The sequence below is a fragment of the Pelobates fuscus genome, chromosome 13, assembly GCF_036172605.1.
Source record: "Pelobates fuscus isolate aPelFus1 chromosome 13, aPelFus1.pri, whole genome shotgun sequence".
Taxonomy (NCBI): Eukaryota; Metazoa; Chordata; class Amphibia; order Anura; family Pelobatidae; genus Pelobates; species Pelobates fuscus.
The window spans coordinates 76946098-76971210 of NC_086329.1; the positions used below are offsets into that span (position 1 = coordinate 76946098).

Consider the following 25113-nt stretch of genomic DNA (forward strand, 5'->3'; position numbering starts at 1 on the left):
ATGTGGTTTACTCATTGTACAGCACTGCAGAATATATTGGAGCTTCATAAATTAGCTGGGATTCATGTTCAAGGATCCTACGACAAATGAGGTTGATTCTGTAAGCTTACCTTGCATGCAGGACTCAATTCTTCGAATAAGTTCATACGACTTTGAGCGGTCAAGTAGTGTCCTAATAGCAGGTAATGGGTCCAAAATGATGGTTTCAGGGTGAGCTTCCACATATTCCTGTTACCAGAAGACAGATTTGGAGAGTAAATATACAGTGAAACGCCACAGACCTGATTAAACACAGTGTAAGCCAACGTCTACGGTTTACTATATTAAGGTTCCATAGACATTTCTTATTCCTACTACAGTTAATGGCACTTCGCTAATACTGTTTTACCCCACGATAGTGTGATTTTCTTGTGCAATCTGAAGGTGTCAAAAGATGTGGGCAACTGGCCCACCAAAATTAACAAATACAGTTCATTACAGTGTCTCCCTAAATTTCTTCTCCCATAATTCATCTTGCTGTTTCTGGCCTTCCTCTAGCCCTGTCTATAGTTTACATGCACAACTCATAGCAGACTGGGCTTTAGTAGACATTTGGGAGGGTACGTACTTCCCTTTGAGGATCACAGAGTTCCCTAGCCTACCGTGATGTAACCGCCTATTTATATCTAAAGAGGTGTGGGATTAGGTCTTCTGCTGCAGTCCACTCTGGCATTCCTCCTTTGCGGATTATTTTTGGAGCAATCCTACTTACCACCCATATACCTTGTCTTCTTTCAGCAAATTATTCTCAGAGCACAATACGGTGCCAGCTGATAACTACTGTGGGATATCTAGCGGATTAAGCATTCTATGTGGAATCAAGCAATTCCTTTTATTTCATACATACAAATGCTAGATGTATGATTGCCACAATAGTACGACAGTGCTCCAGATCATTACATGTTTTAAGCTTATATTACAATATATGGTACAATATGCATTCATGATATTTGAATTACCCTATTAATCCAGTAATGTAGATGCAAAATAATGAATTATTGCAGTTCCTTTTGATACCTTCGAAATACTGGTCATTACAATTTTTTATTTTTAAAAGAACTGCAATAGATATGTTTTTTGCATCTATATTATGTGATATATGTATGTATGTATGTATACTATGTATTTGAGGTTTGACTTCCATTGCCCTTTATTTTCGGTTTTACCTTCATTCATAATTTTATTTAAAAGGGGGAAAAATAATAATTATTATTACAGGTAAATCGTGCTTGCTTGGGATTTGCTATTTTATATCAGATATAAATTAGAAAGGCACGCAGATATATCAGCCTTTGAAAATCCTTTCAGCGGATTGTTTCGCGAATCTAACCCGCCATAAAGTGTGTCTACAGATTGTTTGAAGTCTCCCGTGTTCTGATCTTTAATGGACCGTTATAGGTTTGTAAGGAGCACTGAACATTTCTAATTTGGCGTGATAGTGACCTGAAAATGAATGTGGCACAGATAAAAGACAGACAGCGTTTTCAACTCCGATAGGCAAAATTCACATGGGCCAGCAGGTGATCCGTTCAAACTCGGCTATAATGCATTAAATATTAATCTTCTGTACAGAATATAGGTCAGGGAGACCATTGAGCTAATCCGAGGCCTGAGAAGATGATGTGCTCAACCTCGCAGAGGTAATTAGGGCTGGCATGTAATGGGTTAATACAGCAATACCAGCGGGATGTTAAAGGACTGCAATTTATTCTCTAACTTCCTTGCAAACCTCTCAGCATTCTTCGATGTGACAACAGGGTTTATTAATTGCAAAATTTAGGGAAGCAGTGCGGATTTGGAAAATTTATTTTATTTCACTACAATTCGTGTTTTTAGGTAATAAACTTTAATGGCTTCAACTTTGACATGGATGACACATCCAATTTAATGGCATAGAACTACCCGGTAATTGCTGACATTACAGTGTCCCTAAAGAGACACATTAGGCAGCAGACCATTACATCTTAATGTAGTAGTTCTGGGGCAAAAATACTCTCCCTCCAGGCGCCACATTGTAAACGCTGCATTCTTTGAGAAAAGGTAGTGTTTACACTGCTGCCTAATGCCACTCAGACTGCCTGTGATCCTTCAAAAACTGCAGGACCAATGTTCGTCTCCATGTACTGCATGAAGATACTGAATGCTTCCCATAGAGATGCAAGTACAGGCATAGATATAAGGCTGATTGCGGTGCATGTGCACCAGACTCCCAATTCTTCCCTATGGACGCATCGGATTGTCTGAGATCATTTGTATTTAACTAAATTGGGGGGGGGGGGCTGAATCTATACAGTTTTAATAACACTAGCATGCTGAATAAAGGTTTGCATTTCTAATGCTAGAGTGTATCTATAAGCATGTTAAATTTGCCTGAAAATATACATTTATTAATATTATATTTAATAATTAAAAAAACATTTATTTTATATACACATTATAAATATGGTTATATGTATATATATATAAATATGGTTATGGCCATTATAACCTTTTGCTCATGTGTGTAAAAATTGTTACATATACCTGTCCAATCATTGCACTGCGTTATATGTAGGCGCTTTGAAGAATATAAAAATGATGGTTGATTCGATGAAGGACTGGGCATGAATAATGAGAAGGAAAGAAAATGGCTAATTATCCCAAAAAAAAGTGTGTCACCTGCCACAACTTATGTAATCAAAGGAATAAATCAATAACATGTTCCATATGGGGTTACCATATGAGGCAAGTCCCTAAGGGTTTGTGGGAAATAAAGAATAGAGAAACAGGGGAACATGCAGTGTTAAGAGAAATTAAGAGCGACAAGAAAAAATGATCTTGTAAATACATTTAAATAACACTCAGCATGCATATCACTCTTATCTGAGAATACGCACTGGATCCCTGGAATGTGCAGGATCCCCCATGCTGGTCCTGACAGTGCACAGGGCATGCGATTTGTAGCAAGAATTACCAAACAGAGAGAAAGTCATAGTAACCAATATGCAAAGGATGTGTTGGTTTGCATTAATATAACAGGGCAGAAACTGATGTAAAAGACTTCGTTTCAAGAAGTGATATAGGACTGTGAGCAGTGAAACGAAAACAGAATGGTCTTTTAAATGGTGCACTATTACATAAATATATTTAATTCATTATCTGTACATCACGCTAGTGGGTCTGTTAGAAGGACTTGTTGAGATTCTTATTAAAAGAATACTCCAAGGTGAAAATACAAAACAAAATCCTCTCTCTCTTGCGATAAAGTTGATTCCTATGATATCAACTTAAAAATTCAGAAACCAAGACATTAACATTTAATCAACACATTGATTAAAATTTTAAAAGTGTCACTAAGAAAAGTGGAACAGTCGCTATAGAAACTAAAGTAATTAGCAGGGAACACTCCAATGGTTTCTATGGTGATTCTTCCACTTTTAGAACTTTGGCATCACTTCCCTTTTTATAGAGCAGCATTGCTAGAAAATCCATAGATAGAAGTATTTATTACTTAAGCTTATCATGAGAAATAAAATACAGCTGGTCAAAGTGGTGACAGGCTCACCTATTATTAACCCAAAATGCTCATTGTTCAGTGATCACTGTGATGCCTGCACAATGCTACACTGCACGACCCCTGCACAGTGCTAGGCTGCGCGACCCCCGCGCAGTGCAAGGCTGCGCGACCCGCGCACAGTGCCCGCCCCCCCCCTGACCCCCGCACAGTGCCACGCTCCGCGACCCCCGCACAGTGCCACGCTCCGCGACCCTCCCGCAGTGCCACGCTCCGCGACCCTCCCGCAGTGCCACGCTGCGCGACCCTCCCGCAGTGCCACGCTGCGCGACCCTCCCGCAGTGCCACGCTGCGCGACCCTCCCGCAGTGCCACGCTGCGCGACCCTCCCGCAGTGCCACGCTGCGCGACCCTCCCGCAGTGCCACGCTGCGCGACCCTCCCGCAGTGCCACGCTGCGCGACCCTCCCGCAGTGCCACGCTGCGCGACCCTCCCGCAGTGCCACGCTGCGCGACCCCCCCGCAGTGCCACGCACCGCGACCCCCCCGCAGTGCCACGCACCGCGACCCCCGCACAGTGCTACGCACCGCGACCCCCGTACAGTGCCACGCACCGCGACCCCCGCACAGTGCCACGCACCGCGACCCCCGCACAGTGCCACGCACGCGACCCCCGCACCGTGCCACACTACGCGACCCCCGCACCGTGCTAACCCCCGCACAGTGCTACGCTGCGCGACCCCCGCACAGTGCTACGCTGCGCGACCCCCGCACAGTGCTACGCTGCGCGACCCCCGCACAGTGCTACGCTGCGCGACCCCCGCACAGTGCTACGCTGCGCGACCCCCGCACAGTGCTACGCTGCGCGACCCCCGCACAGTGCTACGCTGCGCCATAGATATAGAATACCTAGATGCCGCACTTCTATGGAATTCTCTGCTGAGCGGCGAGAAATGCAGCAGCCATCTTGGACCGGTCGCTGCTCTACTGAAGCTATTGAAGAACCCTTGGAAAGCCCATCTCACTAAAGGTAAGTGAAGGACTTGGGGCACTTATAGCCCTTAATGCCCCTACCCCATGTCATTAATGCCCCTACCCCTAATCCTGAATACCCCTACACACAGTGTTTATACCCCTACCCCTAATCCTGAATACCCCTACACACAGTGTTAATACCCCTATCCCTAATCCTTAATACCCCTATCCCTACAGTGTTAATACCCCTGTGCTGGGGTAGGGGTATTAAGGACTATGTGTGCTGGGATAGGAATATTAACACTGTGTGTGTAGGGGTATTAAGGATTAGGGGTAGGGGCATTAATGACATGGGGTAGGGGTACTAAGGGGTATGGGCATTAAGGGCTATAAGTGCCCCCAAGTCCTTCACTTACCTTTAGTGAGATGGGCTTTCCAAGTGTTCTTCAATAGCTTCATTAGAGCGGCGACCGGTCCAAGATGGCTGCCGCATTTCTCGCCGCTCAGCAGAGAATGCGGCGTCTATGTATTCTATGTCTATGCGCTGCGCGACCCCCGCACAGTGCTACGCAACCCCTGCACAGTGCTCACGACACAATGATAGGTAAGCAGTCACATCTCAACATATTCGTCTATAAATTGTCTGGCGATTATGGTAAATATTATAATAAATGTATAGATTTCATAACTCCAGAGACTCATGTCTACATACTCTACTCTGAATTTAAGTCTCCAGCATTGTGAACTCAGAATGCAGCATTAACTACTAGCAGTGGTTTTGTAATTACAGATTATCAAACACAGCCTTGCTGAATTCCCTGAAAAAAAGAACTATTAACAAAACAATGTCAGATACAGAAACAAATCTATGGAGTGCGAGGAAACAGGTATATACAGTATAAGTTTTCTACTTCCTCAATTGAGGATTGGTTTCTCTCTTTTTTGAGATGCCGCTTCTAACAATAAGCAGAGATTTAGGAACTAAGTAGCTGGCTATTTGCAGAGTGCACTTGGGAGCTTTCCTGCAGGAAATCTGTTCAGATTCAGAGCTCAGAGTTGTGTAATCATAATAATGAAAAAAATAAAAAGATTGTTTTAAATGCACAAATCTTTAGAACTGGAGTTCCTTTTCCAAAGACAATAAATAAAGACTGAACTACTTATTTAAGATTATCTTCCCTCCTCTGCAAAGCCAGGGCCTATGCATGCGTAATTCCAATTAACCCATAGTGCACCACACTGCCTCAGAAAGCAGAGTACAGTGTAGGTTAGGTTAAAGGGACACTCCAGGTACCAAAACAACTTCATCTAAATTAAGTTGTTATGGTGCCAGGAGGCCCCTGGTGGCATTCTTACCTCATGGGGTTAAACAGTTTTAAAACAGCTTAACCCCAAAGTAGCCTCCAGTGGCGATGCCCCCAGGCACCATCCAGAATTTTCGGATTCAGGAAGTGTAGGGTGCTGCTGGGCAGGTGCGCCACTGATGCTCTCAGCCAATCAGTGACTCACTATTCACTAAATTGGCTTAAAAAATATAAGTTTCTTTCCAAGCCAGTTTAGTGAATAGGGAGTCACTGATTGGCTGAGAGCATCAGCTGGCCGGCTGCAATTCACGCTTCCTGAAACTGAAATGCCGCTAGGGGAGGAGTGGACATCGCTGCTAAAGGCATCTTTGGGGTTAAATCGCTCGAAAAAGGTTTAGCACCTTGAGTTAGAGTGCCTCCAAGGGCTTCCTGGCACCATAACAACTTTATTACGTGGAGTTGTTTTGGTGCCTGGAGTATCGCTTTAACTTCTGTGTTTTAAAAAGTTTATTTTGTAACATTCACAAATACTTTGTCAAAACAGAGCTTTATGCCGCGGAAGCTTTACGAATGAATCATTTTTCATCTCTACTAGTAAGAAATTACCTGTAACCTATGACAATACTTATTTGAATATCAAGGCCGATAACTGGTACTTAATAACAATTTTTTTATTAAACATTAAAAAAGCCAGCTTATCAAATTTTTCCAATTGACTATTTTGGCTTAAAATTTTAATTTCCCTTTTAATTCCTAAAAAGCTCACAGTGTATAATACTGATAATCTTAACAACTTTCTGAATGCAGTTGTATTATAGGATATGTTCACATCGCAATCGGCATTACCGATGCTGGACTTATCCTGCTTAACCCTTCCTACAGCCCAACTTCAGTTTGCCTTAAACTGTGCACCAGTTGCACCAGCTGTAGGCTGAGAGTGTCAGACGAAGCTCTGAACCCATCAATGATCTCCTATTGAGAAAAATGCATTTGAAAGTTATGTGAGAGGCTTTCAGCCTATCATGGGCCCAAGTCTGTGGCTTCTGCACTAAGTCGAACACAGAGGCCAGGAAGAAAGGTGGCGTATGAAGCCATTTATGAAATATTTAACCCCATATGGTAAGATGACACCTTGGACCTCCACCAATCGTAACAACATAATTGAGATGAAGTTGCTATCGTGTCCAGAGTGTTCCTTTAAGTATATGCAAAACATATTCCTTTATCAAAATGTTTTATTCCTAGGAAACAGACATGCAAAATCCCTTTGTTTGCATTTTAGAACTATGCCCCAGAATTATATCTATATAGAACTCCCAATGTATTCTTCACATATCTTCACATATAAAGCACATCAGCAAGTGTTTTATGTATTTTGAGTGTCCCTTTAATAAACAGTCAGTGAAATGGTGGAATCGCTTCCCAGAAGAGGTGATGCAATAAATAAATATATTTTTCTGTCTTTTTCTGGATCATCAAGTAGAAAATTATTTTTATATTATTTTCTATTAAAAATTCAAGACAGAAGCATTTTGGTGGATATATTCAGACATGATGAAAGTTAGGAGTAAATTCTGAGCCAAAGTTAGACCATGAAGCAATCACAGTGGAGATTGGTGGAATGTTTCTGATGATTGCTCCACCTTAGGACCTCTACCTACAAGTATTCTCTATTCAGAATTCCCTTCGAGGCACGACATTTCATTAGACGTACTTTAAGCTCTCTCACCTGAAATCTCTGCACCAGTTGTACTGACTCCTTGTCGTTTTGGTCGGCTTCCAGAATGACATCGGTAAGCTTGTGGATGATCACATCGAGGGGACCTTGGTCTTCGATAGGTTTGGATAAATTAAGCTGAAAACAAACAAAGTAAGTAATGAGAAAATTCCTAAAGCAGTTTAGGATATCTCCCCTGGTGGCTCCAGCATTCTGTACTATGGAGAACAGAGAGGTTGGGAGGGTAATCTTTCAGATTGTAAAAGGTTATTAAATAATGTATCCTATTGTTACTTGATGCAAAATATGTTTTTAAAGAGTTTTCAAAAGCTATGTATGTATGTTTGTATGCAATGGCACTGCATGCAAGGACTGCCAGAATGCCAGACATGACTTGTAAATTAAAATGGAAACTAGTGAGATACATTTTTTTTATAATAATTATAATCATAGCACATGCCATAGCAAACTGTTAGGCAGCTATTAGCTTGGGAATAGATTTCACTAGTTCCACATAATGACAAACTGTTTAGGAACGGTTTGACATAAACAGGAGACCGCCCACTCTTCCCTTGCCATGATAAAGAGGGATTAAAAATTCTATGCTAACCAGCCCACAGCACTGCCAATCAATGTCATTCAGGCCGGGCAAAACTGACATTGATAATGTGGAAATGTTAATTCCGCATTATCAATGTAGCTGAGGTGGGTGATATTTGGGGGCTGAGAACAGCCTTGGTTCCTGTAAAGCTGCTCTTAAGCAGTCAAGTCATACAATCTCGTTGTGTGACACACAATTTACCCTCTGTCTTTTTGATCACCCAATTGCAGGGCCGGATTTACATCATGAGCACCTATTGGCACAGAATTCCTATCATCCCCCCTCCAAATAAAATAAAAATGTGTTTTATATACACACACACACACTCACACAGTGTGTGCATATGAGTAGCAGTTTCTATACATCTGAGGGACTGTCTGTGTGTGTTTGTGTAGCAGCATGTGTAGTAAGGTGTGTAGCAGTATGTGTGTGTAACAATGTGGGTAGAAACAGTGTTTAATAGTGTGTGTAACAGTGTCTCATTTTTTATTTGTCTACTCCTCTCCTTTTTCCTGACCATTCCTACCCTCTTTCCCTTCAGGAGATCACGGTGTTCCATCTGAGGGGCTATGCACAAATAAGGCTCACTCAGAGCGAATACAACTTTAGGTAAGTACCTACAGACCAGTTCTGTGACATGCAGACTGACGGAAAGTGTAACGTGAGAGCAAGATCGACTCTTCATTACTGCTCGGCCATGTTGTCTTTGATGCACACCAACTACCACACCCCTGCCAACCTCTTCTCTCTCCTGATATTACACTTGAAAAAAATGTTGCTGTTGAACCAGCACGAGGGCATTTTAGGCAACATAAACACTACAGCAAGACTATGTCTGATAATGGTAGAGTAAGACCGCTCTTTGATTGTAACACAGCACTGTCACCCCCTTTTTAAAAACACATTACACCTGTGTTAGAATTTCAGTGATATTGCAACCCAGTCAAGAGATTTACAGAGACAAAGTAGGGACTACTTTGTCTATGTATTTCTCCTCCCCCTGACTTTCTTTGACACAAGGCGGAGTTTAAGAGTCAGTCCTGACAGCTGTCACCAGTGATGGCTGCAGGGAATTGGCTGTGTCTATGGAGGATCCTGTGGTCTTGCTGGATCCTCCAGAGAGCTCAATACTGTACTCTTGCGCATGCACAAGAGTAAAGCAGACACGTCGGCCGAAGAGGAAACCACCAGATCAAGATGGCAGCGCCGCAATGGACAGGTTCAAGTAAGTAAGTTCACCTTTACCTGCCCCGCTCCTCGAGCCACCGGCGGCAATGTCACCTTTGGAGAACTTTGCAAATTTGTAACGGTAACAGTACCACATTAGATAGGTGATAATCAGTTGTTTACAATAATACCTAAACTGAGGACATGACAGTATTTACTACACCTAAGTATTACCAAAAACAATCTTTAATTTGTTTGTAAACACCGGGGTGTGTTTTGCCCTTTGTTGGTGCATGTAGGCATCAAATTTAATTTCTTGTTCATTTTGAAGCAGCATTGTGTGATACAGTGTTACTTCATCAATGATTTTGTTGCCATAACATTGCCTCTAGCAAAGCAGAAACCTCGCCGGAATGGTTATTTGCTAGACTGCAAAAATGGTTCAGTTAATTCATCCATATCGTTTTAATCCACACCTGATCAAAATAAATTGCCCAGATTTCAGTTTATAAGACTCTACAGGTAAATTCTGGACTAATCGATTAGTTTGGGTGAGGATTAAAACCATTTTCATTCTGCCATACCAGTTGAAGCAAATGATTGCACTAGTCTAGTGTTTGCCAAAAACAATCAAAAGGTGGTATTTTGGGTGAAAGGGCTGAATAAGGAATTATCACCATGGAAACCAATGCAAGGCTTTTCAAAATGTAGCACTTTGCCAAAAAAGAGTACCTCTGTTTGGTTTCTATGAATACAACACACAATTCTTAAATAAAAGTGCAAATTTAATTTGAACACTAAAACAGGACAAAAAAAAGGTTGAATTTTTTGTTTGCTATTCTGCTGAAGATTCTTGTAGTTTTTTTGGATGCCTGTTGCCGTATACTGGGCATGCTAACGTCAGATGTCCAATATGCACAGAAATAACATTAGTCACACTTTGCTTTGGGGATGGTTACGGACGCCCCAACAACGCAGCTGAAGGTGGCCTTCCACCCCTGGCATCAAAGGGGTTAGACTCTGCCATGAAACTGTGCATATTCAAAGAGCTGCACATATAGACTGCTGGCACCATAACTACATCAATTTACGGAAGAGGTCATGGTGCTTGGAGTACTCTTAAGTGATTACCATTATCACGCGCACAGGTTTTCGAAGTACAGACTCGAGCACTATCCACGTAAAATGGAGGTTTGCTAAATTCAAAAATCATATTATAATGCCAAGTATACGTGCCAACCTACATTTACTTTAAGAGAAAACGTAAACTTAGAGTGTAAGCCCCATGACAAAAACAATCATGATACAAGTTTAAAAAATAATATTAAATTATTATTTATTTTTTTTTTATCTCTACAAAGAAAAAAAGTTCCAAGCATCCATTTTCCTTTTAACATCATCCCAGCATTCCCAAATCTGGGAGCAAAGCAAGCATATTCTGTGCAGCGCAGCCAAGGTTGTAACAGGGTAATCATCAGTATTACATAGCAGGCCCGAGCCGCCACATTTTATCAGATATTGGCGGTTCTGTATATCCAAAAAATGTTGATCGTTTGTCTGGCTTGGCTGGGAACTGAATCTCTTGAAGTAATTTCTAACTACAACACTCCAGATGTTTTGGTACTACAATTCCCATAATGCTTAGCCCATGGGATCTACAATATAGTTGAGGTGCTACACTTGGCTAATTGTTTTATATAGTCACAGTTTGATTCCATCAATTCAGTATTCTGATATAGAAAAATAGATGGAAAACGGCAAAACATCACTCTTTGTGCGACTCTCTTTTTTACTGTTACAGGTAAGATTCATCTGTAGGAAAAGGTTACTGATTGCACAAGGTTTGATTTCCTGTTGGTAATTATAAGGCATTTGATTTGATTAGGTAGCTACTTGCTATTGATTGCTGTGTAAATTAGCTATTGTTTGCTAATAAGCAGAGGCCTGCCCAGGTGTTAAACATTCCTAGTGGGAGGTGATTTGAGGAGTATATAAGGGCTGTTGTCATTAGCTTGGCTAATAGAGCTTGGTTGCTTCATCTAAGTATTGCTTCTAAGTGTGTGTGTGGTTGGAGATATTCTGGAGAGTGTTGCTTCTAAGTGTGTGTGTGGTTGGAGATATTCTGGAGAGTGTTGCTTCTAAGTGTCTGTGGTTGGAGATATTCTGGAGAGTGTTGCTTCTAAGTGTGTGTGTGGTTGGAGATATTCTGGAGATAAACTGGAGGTAATCTGAGGTATTCAGGAGGATAAATTAAAAAAAAGGGTAAAATTTGTTTGATTTAAATTATTCGCCTCATTGGAATGGCAGACTTAGTTCAGTGTAATAGTTGCTTTGCATTTGTTTCACGTTCCACTTTTTGGAGGTTTGGTTGTTGTCTAATCTGTAGACAGTTCTCTATCTTGCGGCAGGAGATTGTATTTTTGAAGTCTGAGATTTGTAAATTATCTGGTAAACAAATTCAGGCTGGAACTGCTGCAAAGCCATTGCCGCAGAGACATACTAGGAATGGCAGATGGATTACTGTAGGATCTGGTAGACTTGGAGTTGTGGATAAAAGGCATATTGCACAGTCTGTTCTACATAATTCATTTTCTGCACTTTCAGAGTGTAGTGGTGTCCTGGAGAGAGGCACTGAGGCTAGTGGTGTTGTGCAGAGAGGCACTGAGGCTAGTGGTGTTGTGTAGAGAGGCACTGAGGCTAGTGGTGTTGTGCAGAGAGGCACTGAGGCTAGTGGTGTTGTGCAGAGAGGCACTGAGGCTAGTGGTGTTGTGCAGAGAGGCACTGAGGCTAGTGGTGTTGTGCAGAGAGGCACTGAGGCTAGTGGTGTTGTGCAGAGAGGCACTGAGGCTAGTGGTGTTGTGCAGAGAGGCACTGAGGCTAGTGGTGTTGTGCAGAGAGGCACTGAGGCTAGTGGTGTTGTGCAGAGAGGCACTGAGGCTAGTGGTGTTGTGCAGAGAGGCTTGAAGACTATGGTGAGGCCTAATAGAAAGCAGTTGTTGTTGGGGGATTCCATCATAAGAGGTGTGGAGATGGACAATGGTGGTCTTGTGAGGTGTCTTCCCGGAGCTACTGCTCACAGAGACAGGAGACGTATCTGTAATATTGTTAAGCAAGCAAAAGAAGGGGAATTGGATGTACTTGTCCATTTAGGGACAAATTACTTGGCTTGCAATGAGGTTTCAGAGGTTAAGGAAGTTTTTAGGGTTTTTGCCAATGATATACGGCAGGTTGCTTCCACACTGTCATTCTCTGAAGTTCTGCCTGTGCATAACACTCAGAACGACAGGCGGATGCGTATTAGGGACTTTAACTTGTGGCTTGGTGAATGGTGTCGGGAGCAAGGATTTGGCTTTATTGCTCATGGTAGCTCTGTTTGGAATGGAAATAAACTGTACAAAAAAAATGGTTTGCATCTTTCTCAAAAGGGAACAAATGTTCTCAGTGAGCAGTTCAGAGGTTTTGCTAGGATGTATTTAAACTAGGAGGGGGGGTCAAAAGGGTGATAAAACATCAATCCAATTGTCCCCCAAAACAAGGACAGAAGGTGCCTGTAGCAAGTGTGTTAAAAAATGATAAGCTTAGAGTCATGTCTACAAATGCTCGCAGTTTAGGGAATAAGATCCATGAACTTGTGGCAATAATGGCAACTGATAGTGTAGATTTAGTCGCTGTTACTGAGACATGGTATAATGAGAAAAATGACTGGGACATAGCAATACCAGGGTACTCTTTATATAGAAAAGACAGGGAAGGCAAGAAAGGGGGAGGGGTGGCCCTGTATGTAAAGGATAGCATAAAATCTAGCCTAATAAAGGTTAGTGAGGCGAACATAGAGTCCGTTTGGGTTACGTTAGAATTTGGTAATCACACAGTAACTCGTGTAGGTGTGATTTATAGGCCCCCAGGACAAATTGAAGAGTTAGATAATCTACTAGTTGAAGAAATAGCTAAAATGACAATGAAGGGGTAAGTTATCATCATGGGTGACTTTAATCTTCCTGATGTGAATTGGAAAACAAAAATAGCTACTTGTGCCAGGAGCACACATATTCTAAACTCCCTACTGGGATTGTCTCTAAAACAAGTCGTTGAGGAGCCAACTCGTAAAGAGGCCATACTAGATTTAGTGTTAACAAATGGAGATTTTGTATCAGATATTACTGTAGGTGAAAGTTTAGGATCCAGTGATCATCAGTCAGTGTGGTTTAATATAAGAACAGTGACTGAGTCACACCACACAAAAACAAAAGTTTTAGACTTTAGAAAAACAGACTTTTCTAAAATTAGAATATGTGTAAAGGAGTCATTATCAGACTGGAGCAATTTATATGGAGTCCAAAAGAAATGGGATTATTTAAAAGTTGCACTACTGAAGGCAACAGAAAATTGCATTAGGCTTGTCAGTAAAAGCAAAAAATTCAAGAAACCACTGTGGTACTCCGCAGATGTGGCCAAAATAGTAAAAAACAAAAAGTTAGCATTTAGTAATTATAAAAAAACCCAGAGTGAGGAAGACAGAATGACCTATAAGATTAGGCAGAAAGAGGCTAAGCAAGTTATAAGAGCTTCCAAATCCCACACAGAAGAGAAAATAGCACAGTCAGTAAAAAAGGGGGACAAAACTTTTTTTAGATACATAAATGAGAAAAGAAAAGTAAAACAAGGATTAGTTAGATTAAAAACAAAAGAAGGAAGGTATGTAGATGAGGATAAAGGTCTAGCTGACTGCCTCAATGAATATTTTTGTTCGGTATTTACAGATGAAAATGAAGGAAAGGGACCTCAGTTAAGAAAAAGGATAAATGAGTCATTTATTACACGTGAGTTTACAGAGGAAGAGGTTCTATTTCAACTGTCAAAAGTAAAGACAAATAAGTCAATGGGACCTGATGGAATACACCCAAAGCTATTAAAAGAGCTTAGTGGTGTACTAGCAAAACCATTAACAGATTTATTTAACCAATCATTGATAACAGGAGTAGTCCCAGAAGATTGGAAGTTAGCGAATGTTGTGCCCATTCACAAGAAAGGTAATAGAGAGGAGTCGGGCAACTATAGGCCAGTAAGCCTTACTTCAGTAGTGGGGAAAGTGATGGAAACCATGTTAAAGGATAGGATTGTTGAACATCTAAAAACACATGGATTTCAAGACCAGAGACAACATGGGTTTACTTCAGGGAGATCATGCCAAACTAATCTTATTGATATTTTTGATTGGGTAACTAAAATTATAGATCAGGGTGGTGCAGTAGACATTGCTTACCTAGATTTCAGTAAGGCTTTTGACACTGTTGCACATAGAAGGCTTATCAATAAACTACAATCTTTGAGTTTGGATTCCAATATTGTAGAATGGGTAAGGCAGTGGCTGAGTGACAGGCAACAGAGGGTTGTAGTCAATGGAGTATATTCGAAGCTTGGGCTTGTCACCAGTGGGGTACCTCAGGGATCTGTACTTGGACCCAGTCTCTTTAATATTTTTATTAGTGATATTGCAGAAGGTCTTGATGGTAAGGTGTGTCTTTTTGCGGATGATACTAAGATATGTAACAGGGTTGATGTTCCAGGAGGGATAAGCCAAATGGAAAATGATTTAGGTAAACGAGAAAAATGGTCAGAGTTGTGGCAACTGACATTTATTGTGGATAAGTGCAAGATAATGCATCTTGGACGTAAAAACCCAAGGGTAGAGTACAAAATATTTGATAGAGTCCTAACCTCAACATCTGAGGAAAGGGATTTAGGGGTGATTATTTCTGATGACTTAAAGGTAGGCAGACAATGTAATAGAGCAGCAGGAAATGCTAGCAGAATGCTTGGTTGTATAGGGAGAGGTATTAGCAGTAGAAAGAGGGAAGTGCTCATGCCATTGTACAGAACACTGGTGAGACCTCACTTGGAGTACTGTACACAGTACTGGAGACCCTATCTTCAGAAGGATATTGATACCTTAGAGAGAGTTCAAAGAAGGGCTACTAAACTGGTTCATGGATTGCAGGATAAAACTTACCAGGAAAGGTTAAAGGATCTTAACATGTATAGCTTGGAGGAAAGACGAGACAGGGGAGATATGATAGAAACATTTAAATACATAAAGGGAATCAACACAGTAAAGGAGGAGACTATATTTAAAAGAAGAAAAACTACCACAACAAGAGGACATAGTCTTAAATTAGAGGGACAAATGTTTAAAAATAATATCAGGAAGTATTACTTTACTGAGAGGGTAGTGGATGCATGGAATAGCCTTCCAGCTGAAGTGGTAGAGGTTAACACAGTAAAGGAGTTTAAGCATGCGTGGGATAGGCATAAGGCTATCCTAACTATAAGATAATGCCAGGGACTAATGAAAGTATTTAGAAAACTGGGCAGACTAGATGAGCCGAATGGTTCTTATCTGCCGTCACATTCTATGTTTCTATGTTTCTATCCAGAGAGATAAAGTCAATTTCAACACATCTGTCTCTCGCATCACATTGCTACATGAAGCTATAGGAAGATGTGTTGAAATCGTCTTTTCCTCTCGCTCCTGACAGTATTGAGAAGGGAAGTGATGTGTTGCGTGCCCCCCCCCCCCCCCCCCTCTGTTTTCACAATAATTGCAATGCTTTAATTTCCAGCCGGTGCCTGTATTTACTCTTGGACACTCTGAAATCTACACAGGGCAAGGTTAATAAAATGTAATGACTGCTAAGCAGGTTTATTACTGCTGGTGCTTGCACGGAAGGGCCACAGGATGTTATCGTAATCGGAAACAAAAAGGGGCCTCTGACAAATGATACTCAACAACAGTCAAAATATGTTTTCTTAACGAAGTAATTATGTCTCCACTGTATTACACAGGTGTATACAGCACTGCTAAATGAAAATTACAATTCTTATATATAAAACTTTAGTGAAGTCTCTAGCCATGAGTTTTGCAAAGAATATATATATATATATATATATATATATATATAACAAATGTATTAAAGAAGAGTTCACACCCCCAGATGGCAGTTCCTGTACCAGCTTCCCGACTACCGTCTAGAGAACAAAGTTGATGTAATGTTTAAAAGAGCATTGAAATACTGTACAACCCTAGTTTGCGGTGTCGTTTATGTTGCCATGGTATCTAATGTGACAAATTGTTGAAGCTGCGGAAACCTGCGAGTTTACCCGCATCACTTTTTGTACCTTATTCTGAGCACAAAATAATGATCTCTATTTCCTTAAAAGGCATGTTAAAGAGTTACTCCAAGCACCATCACTCTTTCAATTCTTTGAAGTGGTCATGTTGCCTGGAGTCTGTATGTGCTGCATTTCGGGTTGTTTCAGGTTTGCAGGACAGCTTTTCTATCACAAATACCAACCCTTAATGGAATCCTTTCCCACATTAAATAAATGTGTGATTCTGTAAATAAGCATGACACATGCTTAACTTAAGGACGCAGCTTTAAAAACTGGACTTACCCTTAAGGACACAAACCCTTTTTGCGGTTTGTGTTTGCTGCAAACGCAATTTGCATCTGTCATTTATTGCACCAACACATATTATATACTGTTTTTTTAAAAGGCAAAAGGGGAATTCATTTGATTTCACATAGATAAATCCTCATTAATTATAAAACAAATGCCAAAAAATGGGGGGGGGGAGAAACAAAACAAACAAAAAAATTTTTCCCCCCACAGTTTTGGCAATAATAGCGTGTGCATAATATGTACAGCTTAGAAAAAGTAATTCAAAATAAATTCATTTATGTGTCTTGATTTATACAGTACATAATATGTCTAGGATTTCAGCTTATTTTGAAAGTTACAGGTCACACAAAAAAAGGTCTTAAATAAAATTTCAATGTGAAACTAATTTAGAATTTGGTATGTTTGTCTTGTAGGTTTAGTAGCCATCACAGAAAAAAATATTGCCACACAAAAGTATATATTTATATAAAGTAGACATCACAGGCTACTTACCTAAGGTTATTTTGACACTTTTCACGTAGCCATTTCATCGCCAATCTCTGCTAAATATTGGAGTAAAATTGTGTTTTTTCTTTATTTTGGCATATACACCTATAACAAGGTTTTTGTAATGTGTATTTCGTAAAGCTGGTGTGTGCTATTCCTGCACAGAGCCCCATATTGTGTTCAGCTACATCTGCTGAGTATAACGATACCCCCATTGTATGCCTTTGGCACTATACTGTGAATCAATGCCATATAAGAGACAAGGCTATTTCAGTTTCTATAATTAGAATTTTCATAGAATGATTTGACGGGCCTATGTCTCATTTTGGGGTATTATAGTTGTTTGACTTTTCAAATAACCCCACAAAGGGCTTCCATTTGATAAAACAGACACCCCAGGGTATTCTATATGGTGTATATTGTACCTTAACGTGTCACCATTTTTTCACCAATTTATATAAATCTTTGTGGTGAGGGGAACAAATTGGATTTTTACATAAATGTTCAATTTTTGAAGAGCATTTCATACACTTGATATGTACCACTGTCATAAAATTATAGTATTTCAAAAGGCATATTTTGAACCTTAGTGTGGGATCATTTTTCAGCTAGCTTGTACCAAGTTTAGCGGTAATAGCATTTTTCTGCCTTTTTGACACACAAAGTGAGTTTGCACAGTATATTTTGCAAACCTTATGTGTGCTATGACTGTATAATACTTAATATGTTGCTCAGCTAAGTTATCGGAGTACAGAAATACCCCCGTATGTACCTTTTCCAGGTATATGTGGACATTGAAGGGGCACATTTGAGACACAGCCATTCCAGTTTTTGTTATAAACTTTGAATTTTTACACTGTATCCAGGTCCCATTTTTTAGTATTTTAGCATACTCCACTATACTATATATTCCAACTATCCCATAAAGGCATACCATTTCTTAAAGAAGACACCCCAGGGTATTTCAAAAGGCATATTTTTAACATTAGCGTGGGATAATTTTTCCGCTAGCTTGTACAAAGTGTAGTGGTAATACGCATTTTTTCTGCCTTTTTGACTCACAAAGTGAGTTTGCACAGTATATTTAGCAAATCTTATCTGTGCTCCGGCTGTAAAATATTTCATATATTGCTCAGCTATGTCGTCTGAGTACAACAATACCCCCGTATGTACCTTTGCCAGGTATATGTGGATGCTGAAGGGTCACATTTGACCCAGTTTTTTTTTCTAATTTGGAAGTTTTATGCTGTGTCCATGTTACATTTTGGAGTAGTTTAGCTGGTTGGTTATTCAAACTTCCCCACAAACGCATACAATTTTTTAAAGAATACACCCTGGGGTATTTCAAAAGGAATACCGTATATACTCGAGTATAAGCCGACCCGAATATAAGCCGAGGCCCCTAATTTTACCCCAAAAAACTGGGAAAACGTATTGACTCGAGTATAAGACTAGGGTGAGAAATGCAGCAGCTACTGGTAAATTTCTAAATAAAATTAGATCCTAAAAAAAATATATTAATTGAATATTTATTTACAGTGTGTGTATAATGAATGCAGTGTGTGTGTGTATGAATGCAGCGTGTGTGTATGAGTGCAGCGTGTGTGTATGAGTGCAGCGTGTGTGTATGAGTGCAGCGTGTGTGTATGAATGCAGCGTGTGTGTATGAATGCAGCGTGTGTGTATGAATGCAGCGTGTGTGTATGAGTGCAGCGTGTGTGTATGAGTGCAGCGTGTGTGTATGAGTGCAGCGTGTGTGTATGAATGCAGTGTGTGTGTGTGTGTATGAATGCAGTGTGTGTGTATGAATGCAGTGTGTGTATGAGTGCAGCGTGTGTGTATGAGTGCAGCGTGTGTGTATGAATGCAGCGTGTGTGTATGAATGCAGCGTGTGTGTGTATGAATGCAGCGTGTGTGTGTATGAATGCAGCGTGTGTGTATGAATGCAGCGTGTGTGTATGAATGCAGCGTGTGTGTATGAATGCAGCGTGTGTGTATGAATGCAGCGTGAGTGTATGAATGCAGCGTGTGTGTGTATGAATGCAGCGTGTGTGTGTATGAATGCAGCGTGTGTGTATGAATGCAGCGTGTGTGTATGAATGCAGCGTGTGTGTATGAATGCAGCGTGTGTGTATGAATGCAGCGTGAGTGTATGAATGCAGCGTGAGTGTATGAATGCAGCGTGAGTGTATAAATGCAGCGTGTGTGTATGAGTGCAGCGTGTGTGTATGAATGCAGTCTGTGTGTATGAGTGTAGTGTGTGTGTGTGTGTGTTGCAGAGCCTTGCTGGGGGGGTGGGCAATTTTTTTTTTTATTATTTTAATTTTTTTTATTATTATTTTTATTCATTTAATTTAATTATTATTATTATTTATTTATTATTTTTTTTATTATTACTAATTATTATTTTTTTGTCCCCCCTCCCTGCTTGCTACATGGCAGGGAGGGGGGCTCCTTCCCTGGTGGTCCAGCATTGGTAGTTCAGTGGGGGGAGAGGGGTGCTGGCAGAGCTGTACTTACCTCTCCTGCAGCTCCTGTCAGCTCTCTCCTCCTCCGCGCCGTCCGGTTAGCTCCCTCTGTCAGCTCACACTGTAAGTCTCGCGAGAGCCGCGGCTCTCGCGAGACTTACACTGGGAGCTGACCGAGGTGCTGAACGGACGGCGCGGAGGAGGAGAGAGCTGACAGGAGCTGCAGGAGAGGTAAGTACAGCTCTGCCAGCACCCCTCTCCCCCCAGTCTGTATTATGGCAATGCAAATTGCCATAATACAGACTCTGACTCGAGTATAAGCCGAGTTGGGGTTTTTTAGCACAAAAAATGTGCTAAAAAACTCGGCTTATACTCGAGTATATACGGTAATTTGAACCTTAGTGTGGGATAATTTTTTCGCTAGTTTGTTCGAGGTGTAGTTTTACTCTTTAAAACTTTTTTTTACTTAGTAAATTTTTTTAAACTTTTTTAAAACTTTCTTAATACTTTTTTACTTTTAAAATTTGTATAAACTTTTTTTATTTAACGTTAACCGCTAACTAGCAGTAAGCAGCACTTACAGTAAATTTCCCAATTTCCCATAACTCCCACCCACTCCAGCTAGCAAAATATATAATTAAAAAACATTTAAATTAATTAAATAAATTGAACCCCTGAGGGTAAAAAAAAAAAATTCAAAATGTAATCCTCAGGGATTGGAAAAAAAAAAATCAGATCTGTATATTGATCACTGTAGGCAGTGATCAACTGGAAAGGAAGGGGTTAATTTCTATTAGGACTCGGTAAAGCGGGTGGGATTTTTAAAAAACTTTTTTGAAACGTTAAAACATGTTTTTACTTTTTAAAGCTTTTTTTTTTTTTTTTAACGTTAGCCCTTAGCTAGCCTAACACCAAATTCCCCAATTCCCCACTAACGTTCACCCACCCCAGCTAGTTAAATATATATTTTAAAAATATTAAAATTAACCCTCAGGAGATAAAAAAATAAATCAGATCACCGTAAACTGTACTCCCTACCAATTGATCACTGAAGTCAGTGATCAATTGGCAGGGAAAGGGTTAATTTTTTATTTAAATGGGTAAAGGGGATGGGGATTTTAAACTAACTATTTTTTTTCACACAGGGAGAAGATCACTTCTGATCCGTCTCCCTGCACTTCACACTGAACACGGAAGCACAGGGAGGCGGATCAGAAGTCCCTGCAGCACATGTGCCTTTTAGAGCGATCACTGGGACAGCGCGATCGGGTGCTCCCGGTCTGCCTTGAATACGAGGCAGATCGGAGAAGCGTTAATCACGCGATCTGGGATTAACTTTAGTAAATGACGGAAATGTCCCGTCATGTGTCCTTAACGATAGGTCTGCCTTGACGGAAAATTTCCGTTGAGCGTCGTTAAGGGGTTACCATTGTTTACTAAGTCATAACAGCATGAAATAAGGTAACATATACCAAATGTAGTGATTAAAACCAACTAAATTTCAATTCAGAGCAGATCCACTCTACTAAGAATATATATAAATTATATTGAATTCCATAAGTATTAAAATATAGTTGTGTATAAGCTGTTAATCCACATACAAGCAACAGTGGAGAACCTCTCCCAAACCAGGAATATGCTCCACCAATCAGGAGCCCTTTCATTCTGATCGTATTCATGAAACTCTTGTTTAACCCCCAGTTGCAGTTCCATTCATTAGGACTGATGAAGGTAAAAAAAAAGGGACCCTATAGTCACCAAGACCATTTCATCTCATTGAATTGTTCTGGGTGCACTGTCCCTGTCCCATTAACCCCGCAATGTAAAGCACTGTAGTTCCAGATAAACTACAATTTTTATATTGCAGGGTTAATGCCTTGAGTGGCTGTCAGAGACTCCTTCTGAAACGACACTGGACATCCTCCTTAATGGCCAAACAAGTATATCAGGTTCCCCCTTGGCGCAGACATCAGAGGAGGCAGATACAGAGCCAGCATTGAGGGGCATTGACCCTGTAAAGAAGAAAGTGTTGGAGGGGTTTTAACCCTTTAATTGTTCGCGGGGGGAATACTTTAAATAAGTAGACAGTACGCGTGCTGCGTATGAAATCTCTTTATTTATAGCTCTATTCAGAGTTTAGACACCTGAACTGAGCACAGAATTCCCTTAAGTTGCCAAGAGCTCATGAACATAACCACAACCAAGGGTGAAGTAGGGTCTCACCCAGAATGCTCACGCCAATGTACAACTTGGGCGGATTTTGCAATTACAAATACAGAAGTATACCCAAAAGAGAAGGGTCATTGAAGGGTCAAACTGCCACAATTATAGGCAACAGTATGCAGACATACAGCGACCGGGGGGGACCTCCCATGCACCCTAACCTGTGCACGGATCACAGGGTGGGTATATCAATATACGCACACCTAGCCCGGCATGACCAAAGTGTGATCATGGACACAGCAATAACAGACTGGCACTATGAGCTACAAAGTGGGCATGAAAATCGCAAATGAGGTTATGTCAGGGTCCATGTGCTAACCATGTTCCTTTAAATAAATGTAAATGTAAAAAATAAAGAAGGCAGATTCATTGCTAGAAGGCTGGGAGCTAATGGTGGGATAGTCACTAGTTCACATGGAGCAGTGCAGTAGTTAATTGCTGGCACTGTTTAGAAGTATGAGATCTGGCACAGAGCAGGTTAGCCACTGAGCCTGAGGTTTTTCCTGCAAAGGGGATAATGAGGTCAGCTGTGAGTCAGGGGAGCCAAGCTTCTTGCAAAATCAAATAGCCTTAGCACTTTTTAGAGGTGGATTAGCTTCCAGTGCGAGGTTTTTGAAACCAATTGACCCTTTTAAGAATTGTTTGTCACATGAGGAAAAGCAGGTTAGCAGGAAATGGGAGTGTGTGTGTGTGTGTTTGGACAGGTTCTATTGAAGCTATACCGTGTTGTTTGAATTTGCTGGGCCTAATGAAGAACATGCAGAGAGCGAGCTTTTCTAATTCTCGTTCGTGTATTACTAACCACCGGCAGCAGGGAATGAGTTACATTGTGGGTGATATATTACAGCTGAACCCACATCCTGGGAAAAAGAAAGCACAGCTCCCAGCGCCATTAATTCCCCAACAGCACTCTCAGCGGCTACTAGGCAGAGAGGGGTTAAAAAAATGGGTATTACTTCACATACACTTTATCAGAGACACTATTCCTTTTCTCTTACTTGAGACAAACTGGAAAATCTGGGACAGTTGGATGGCACCAGGGTCACTTGCATATTTATATATATAAACATATGAGAAATGGGGGCGTGGGGGGTTAGTTCACTAGAGGTTAATTCACTAAACTTTGAACTTCCATCATATGGCATTATTTACACAACACTTTGTTTTGGGGTTTTTGGCCTACATATTGCCATTTGGATTTAAATTTGCTATAGCTTGGAGTTTAGTGAACAAACCCCAGGATGATCAATTCATTACGAATGGGAATTGTAGTGAACTGAGAAATGTAGATAGTGGAGTTAGAAGAAAAAGAAAAAAAAATAAGAAAAATAAAGATGAAATATTTTTAGAATCATCACATTTTGTTTTAAAAATTAAAATTTCCCCCGTAAACTCTACACATTATTCTCAAGTTAGCGGATATCCCCGATGTTTCCAAGGATTAGTGATATTTGCCACGGATTCCCTTGCGCTAGACTGATGAACAGCAAGTGGCTTGCGTTTTGTAACATCTACCCTGTATCTCCCAGGGCAATCCGATAAAATTGATGTTAGATAGATTGCGCACAATTAAAAAAATGCGTCCAAGACAACTCTAGCATGCTAACAGAAAACAACCGACCCACTAAGCCCACATATGATGTAGACAGTGCTCACATGGCAGATAAAGGGACTGATTTTGCATAATAACTTGGAAATACTGACCAAGAATTCTTAGAAACTCTTAATAACACGTAGTTAAGCAAATCCTATCATCACGCAAGCCCTGACACGTCACCTGTTGAGAAGGGGTTAAGCACAAGAAAGCTCATCAAATCCACCAGAATGCAGAACATAAGTAATCAAAGTGATTTAACCCCTTAAGGACACATGACATGTCATGATTCCCTTTTATTCCAGAAGTTTGGTCCTTAAGGGGGTAAGCATAAGCAGTGTTAAGCCTCCCGAACCCCACGCCAAAGTTTTATATTTCTCAAAATATCTGCCTCTCTGGACTTAGAATAAGCATGCATACTGCTAAGGTTTAGTTTTTAGTTTGTTTTTTTAATTCGTCACGCTTTCTGTAACTTAATTTAGCAAGAGGACCCCTCATAACTTCTAAATAAATAAAAAAATATGTTGCACTTATTCCCAGGCTAGGCATATATATAAATAATAATAATAATAATATTATAATATATATATATATATTTTTTTTTTTTTTTTTTTAACGGTTAGTATATACATATAACAGTGAAAAATTCTGCAAAAATTTACGATTAGGATTTGTTTCCGTTTATTTTTTTTATTTTATATATGAAAACAGAAGCTTTGACAATTGCGCAACCAACAGTGTGGACAATACCAGTGAGAGACGGTTCTAGCTGCTGAACAGGAAAGCTATCTAATCAAGAGACCATGCATTTACCTTCTGCACGGTCACACAGTGACCCGCATATCGTTTATTGGTATTTGCTGTTTGCATAGCCAGTATTTCCTTCTACATGTTACAGATTTGTGTTGCCTCAGCCAAGATCTAACTAGTTTCTACCCGGTTCCTGAGCACCTGCATCTATGGTTTGGCTGCTTTTCAATATCCTGTCTTGATGGTCCACGAAAAAAAAAAAAAAATGAAATAAGTAAAATAGTTGCCCATATGCATTAAGGTTATTCACTGAACACTGAGTCTTAGTTTAAAATTGCCAAATAGGGGGGAGTGGGAAATCTCTAAATTAGCTATGTGTAGGATATTTATGGCTTTATCAATGCCTAACAATTTCTGGTTAATCAGAAACCTTACATATGAAAGCGTACCAACATGATGAAACCCCACTGGCCCTCTCCAATAATAACACTACACAGAAGTCCATAAAATAATCTATTCATAGAGGCTATGTTGGCTAGACATGCATTCACCTTATTCTGGATGTCTCTCAATAGTCATGAACTGAACTTGAGGTATAGGCAAAACACATCTTAGGGCAATAAACCAAGATCCAGCTGTCCCTTTACATTGCTCTGTTGGTTCCTCAAGCCAGGAATGACTCCAGGAAGTATGCTGCCAACATCTGAACAGATTTTTGTATATACGAGGGTGATGCAACCTAGGGATTGGACTGCTGTTACTACACCAACCACAATTCTGTAGGCTGAATAAAGTTGCCTAAACTACCAGTGGTGAATACAATTGCTACCCTGCAGT

At 40.5% G+C, this 25113-nt stretch overlaps 1 protein-coding gene across 3 annotated transcripts in view; it reads right to left on the minus strand.

Moving 5' to 3' along the window:
- The window catches only part of ITPK1 (inositol-tetrakisphosphate 1-kinase), a 167217-nt gene that overhangs the window by 82978 nt on the left and 59126 nt on the right, over nucleotides 1–25113 (minus strand). For all 3 annotated transcript variants that reach the window (XM_063439055.1, XM_063439053.1, XM_063439054.1), the window contains exons 4-5: nucleotides 7539–7664; nucleotides 111–228 (exon numbers count right to left, since the gene is read on the minus strand). In XM_063439055.1, the coding sequence (XP_063295125.1) occupies nucleotides 111–228; nucleotides 7539–7664 (244 nt within the window). The remainder of the gene's footprint in view (nucleotides 1–110; nucleotides 229–7538; nucleotides 7665–25113) is intronic.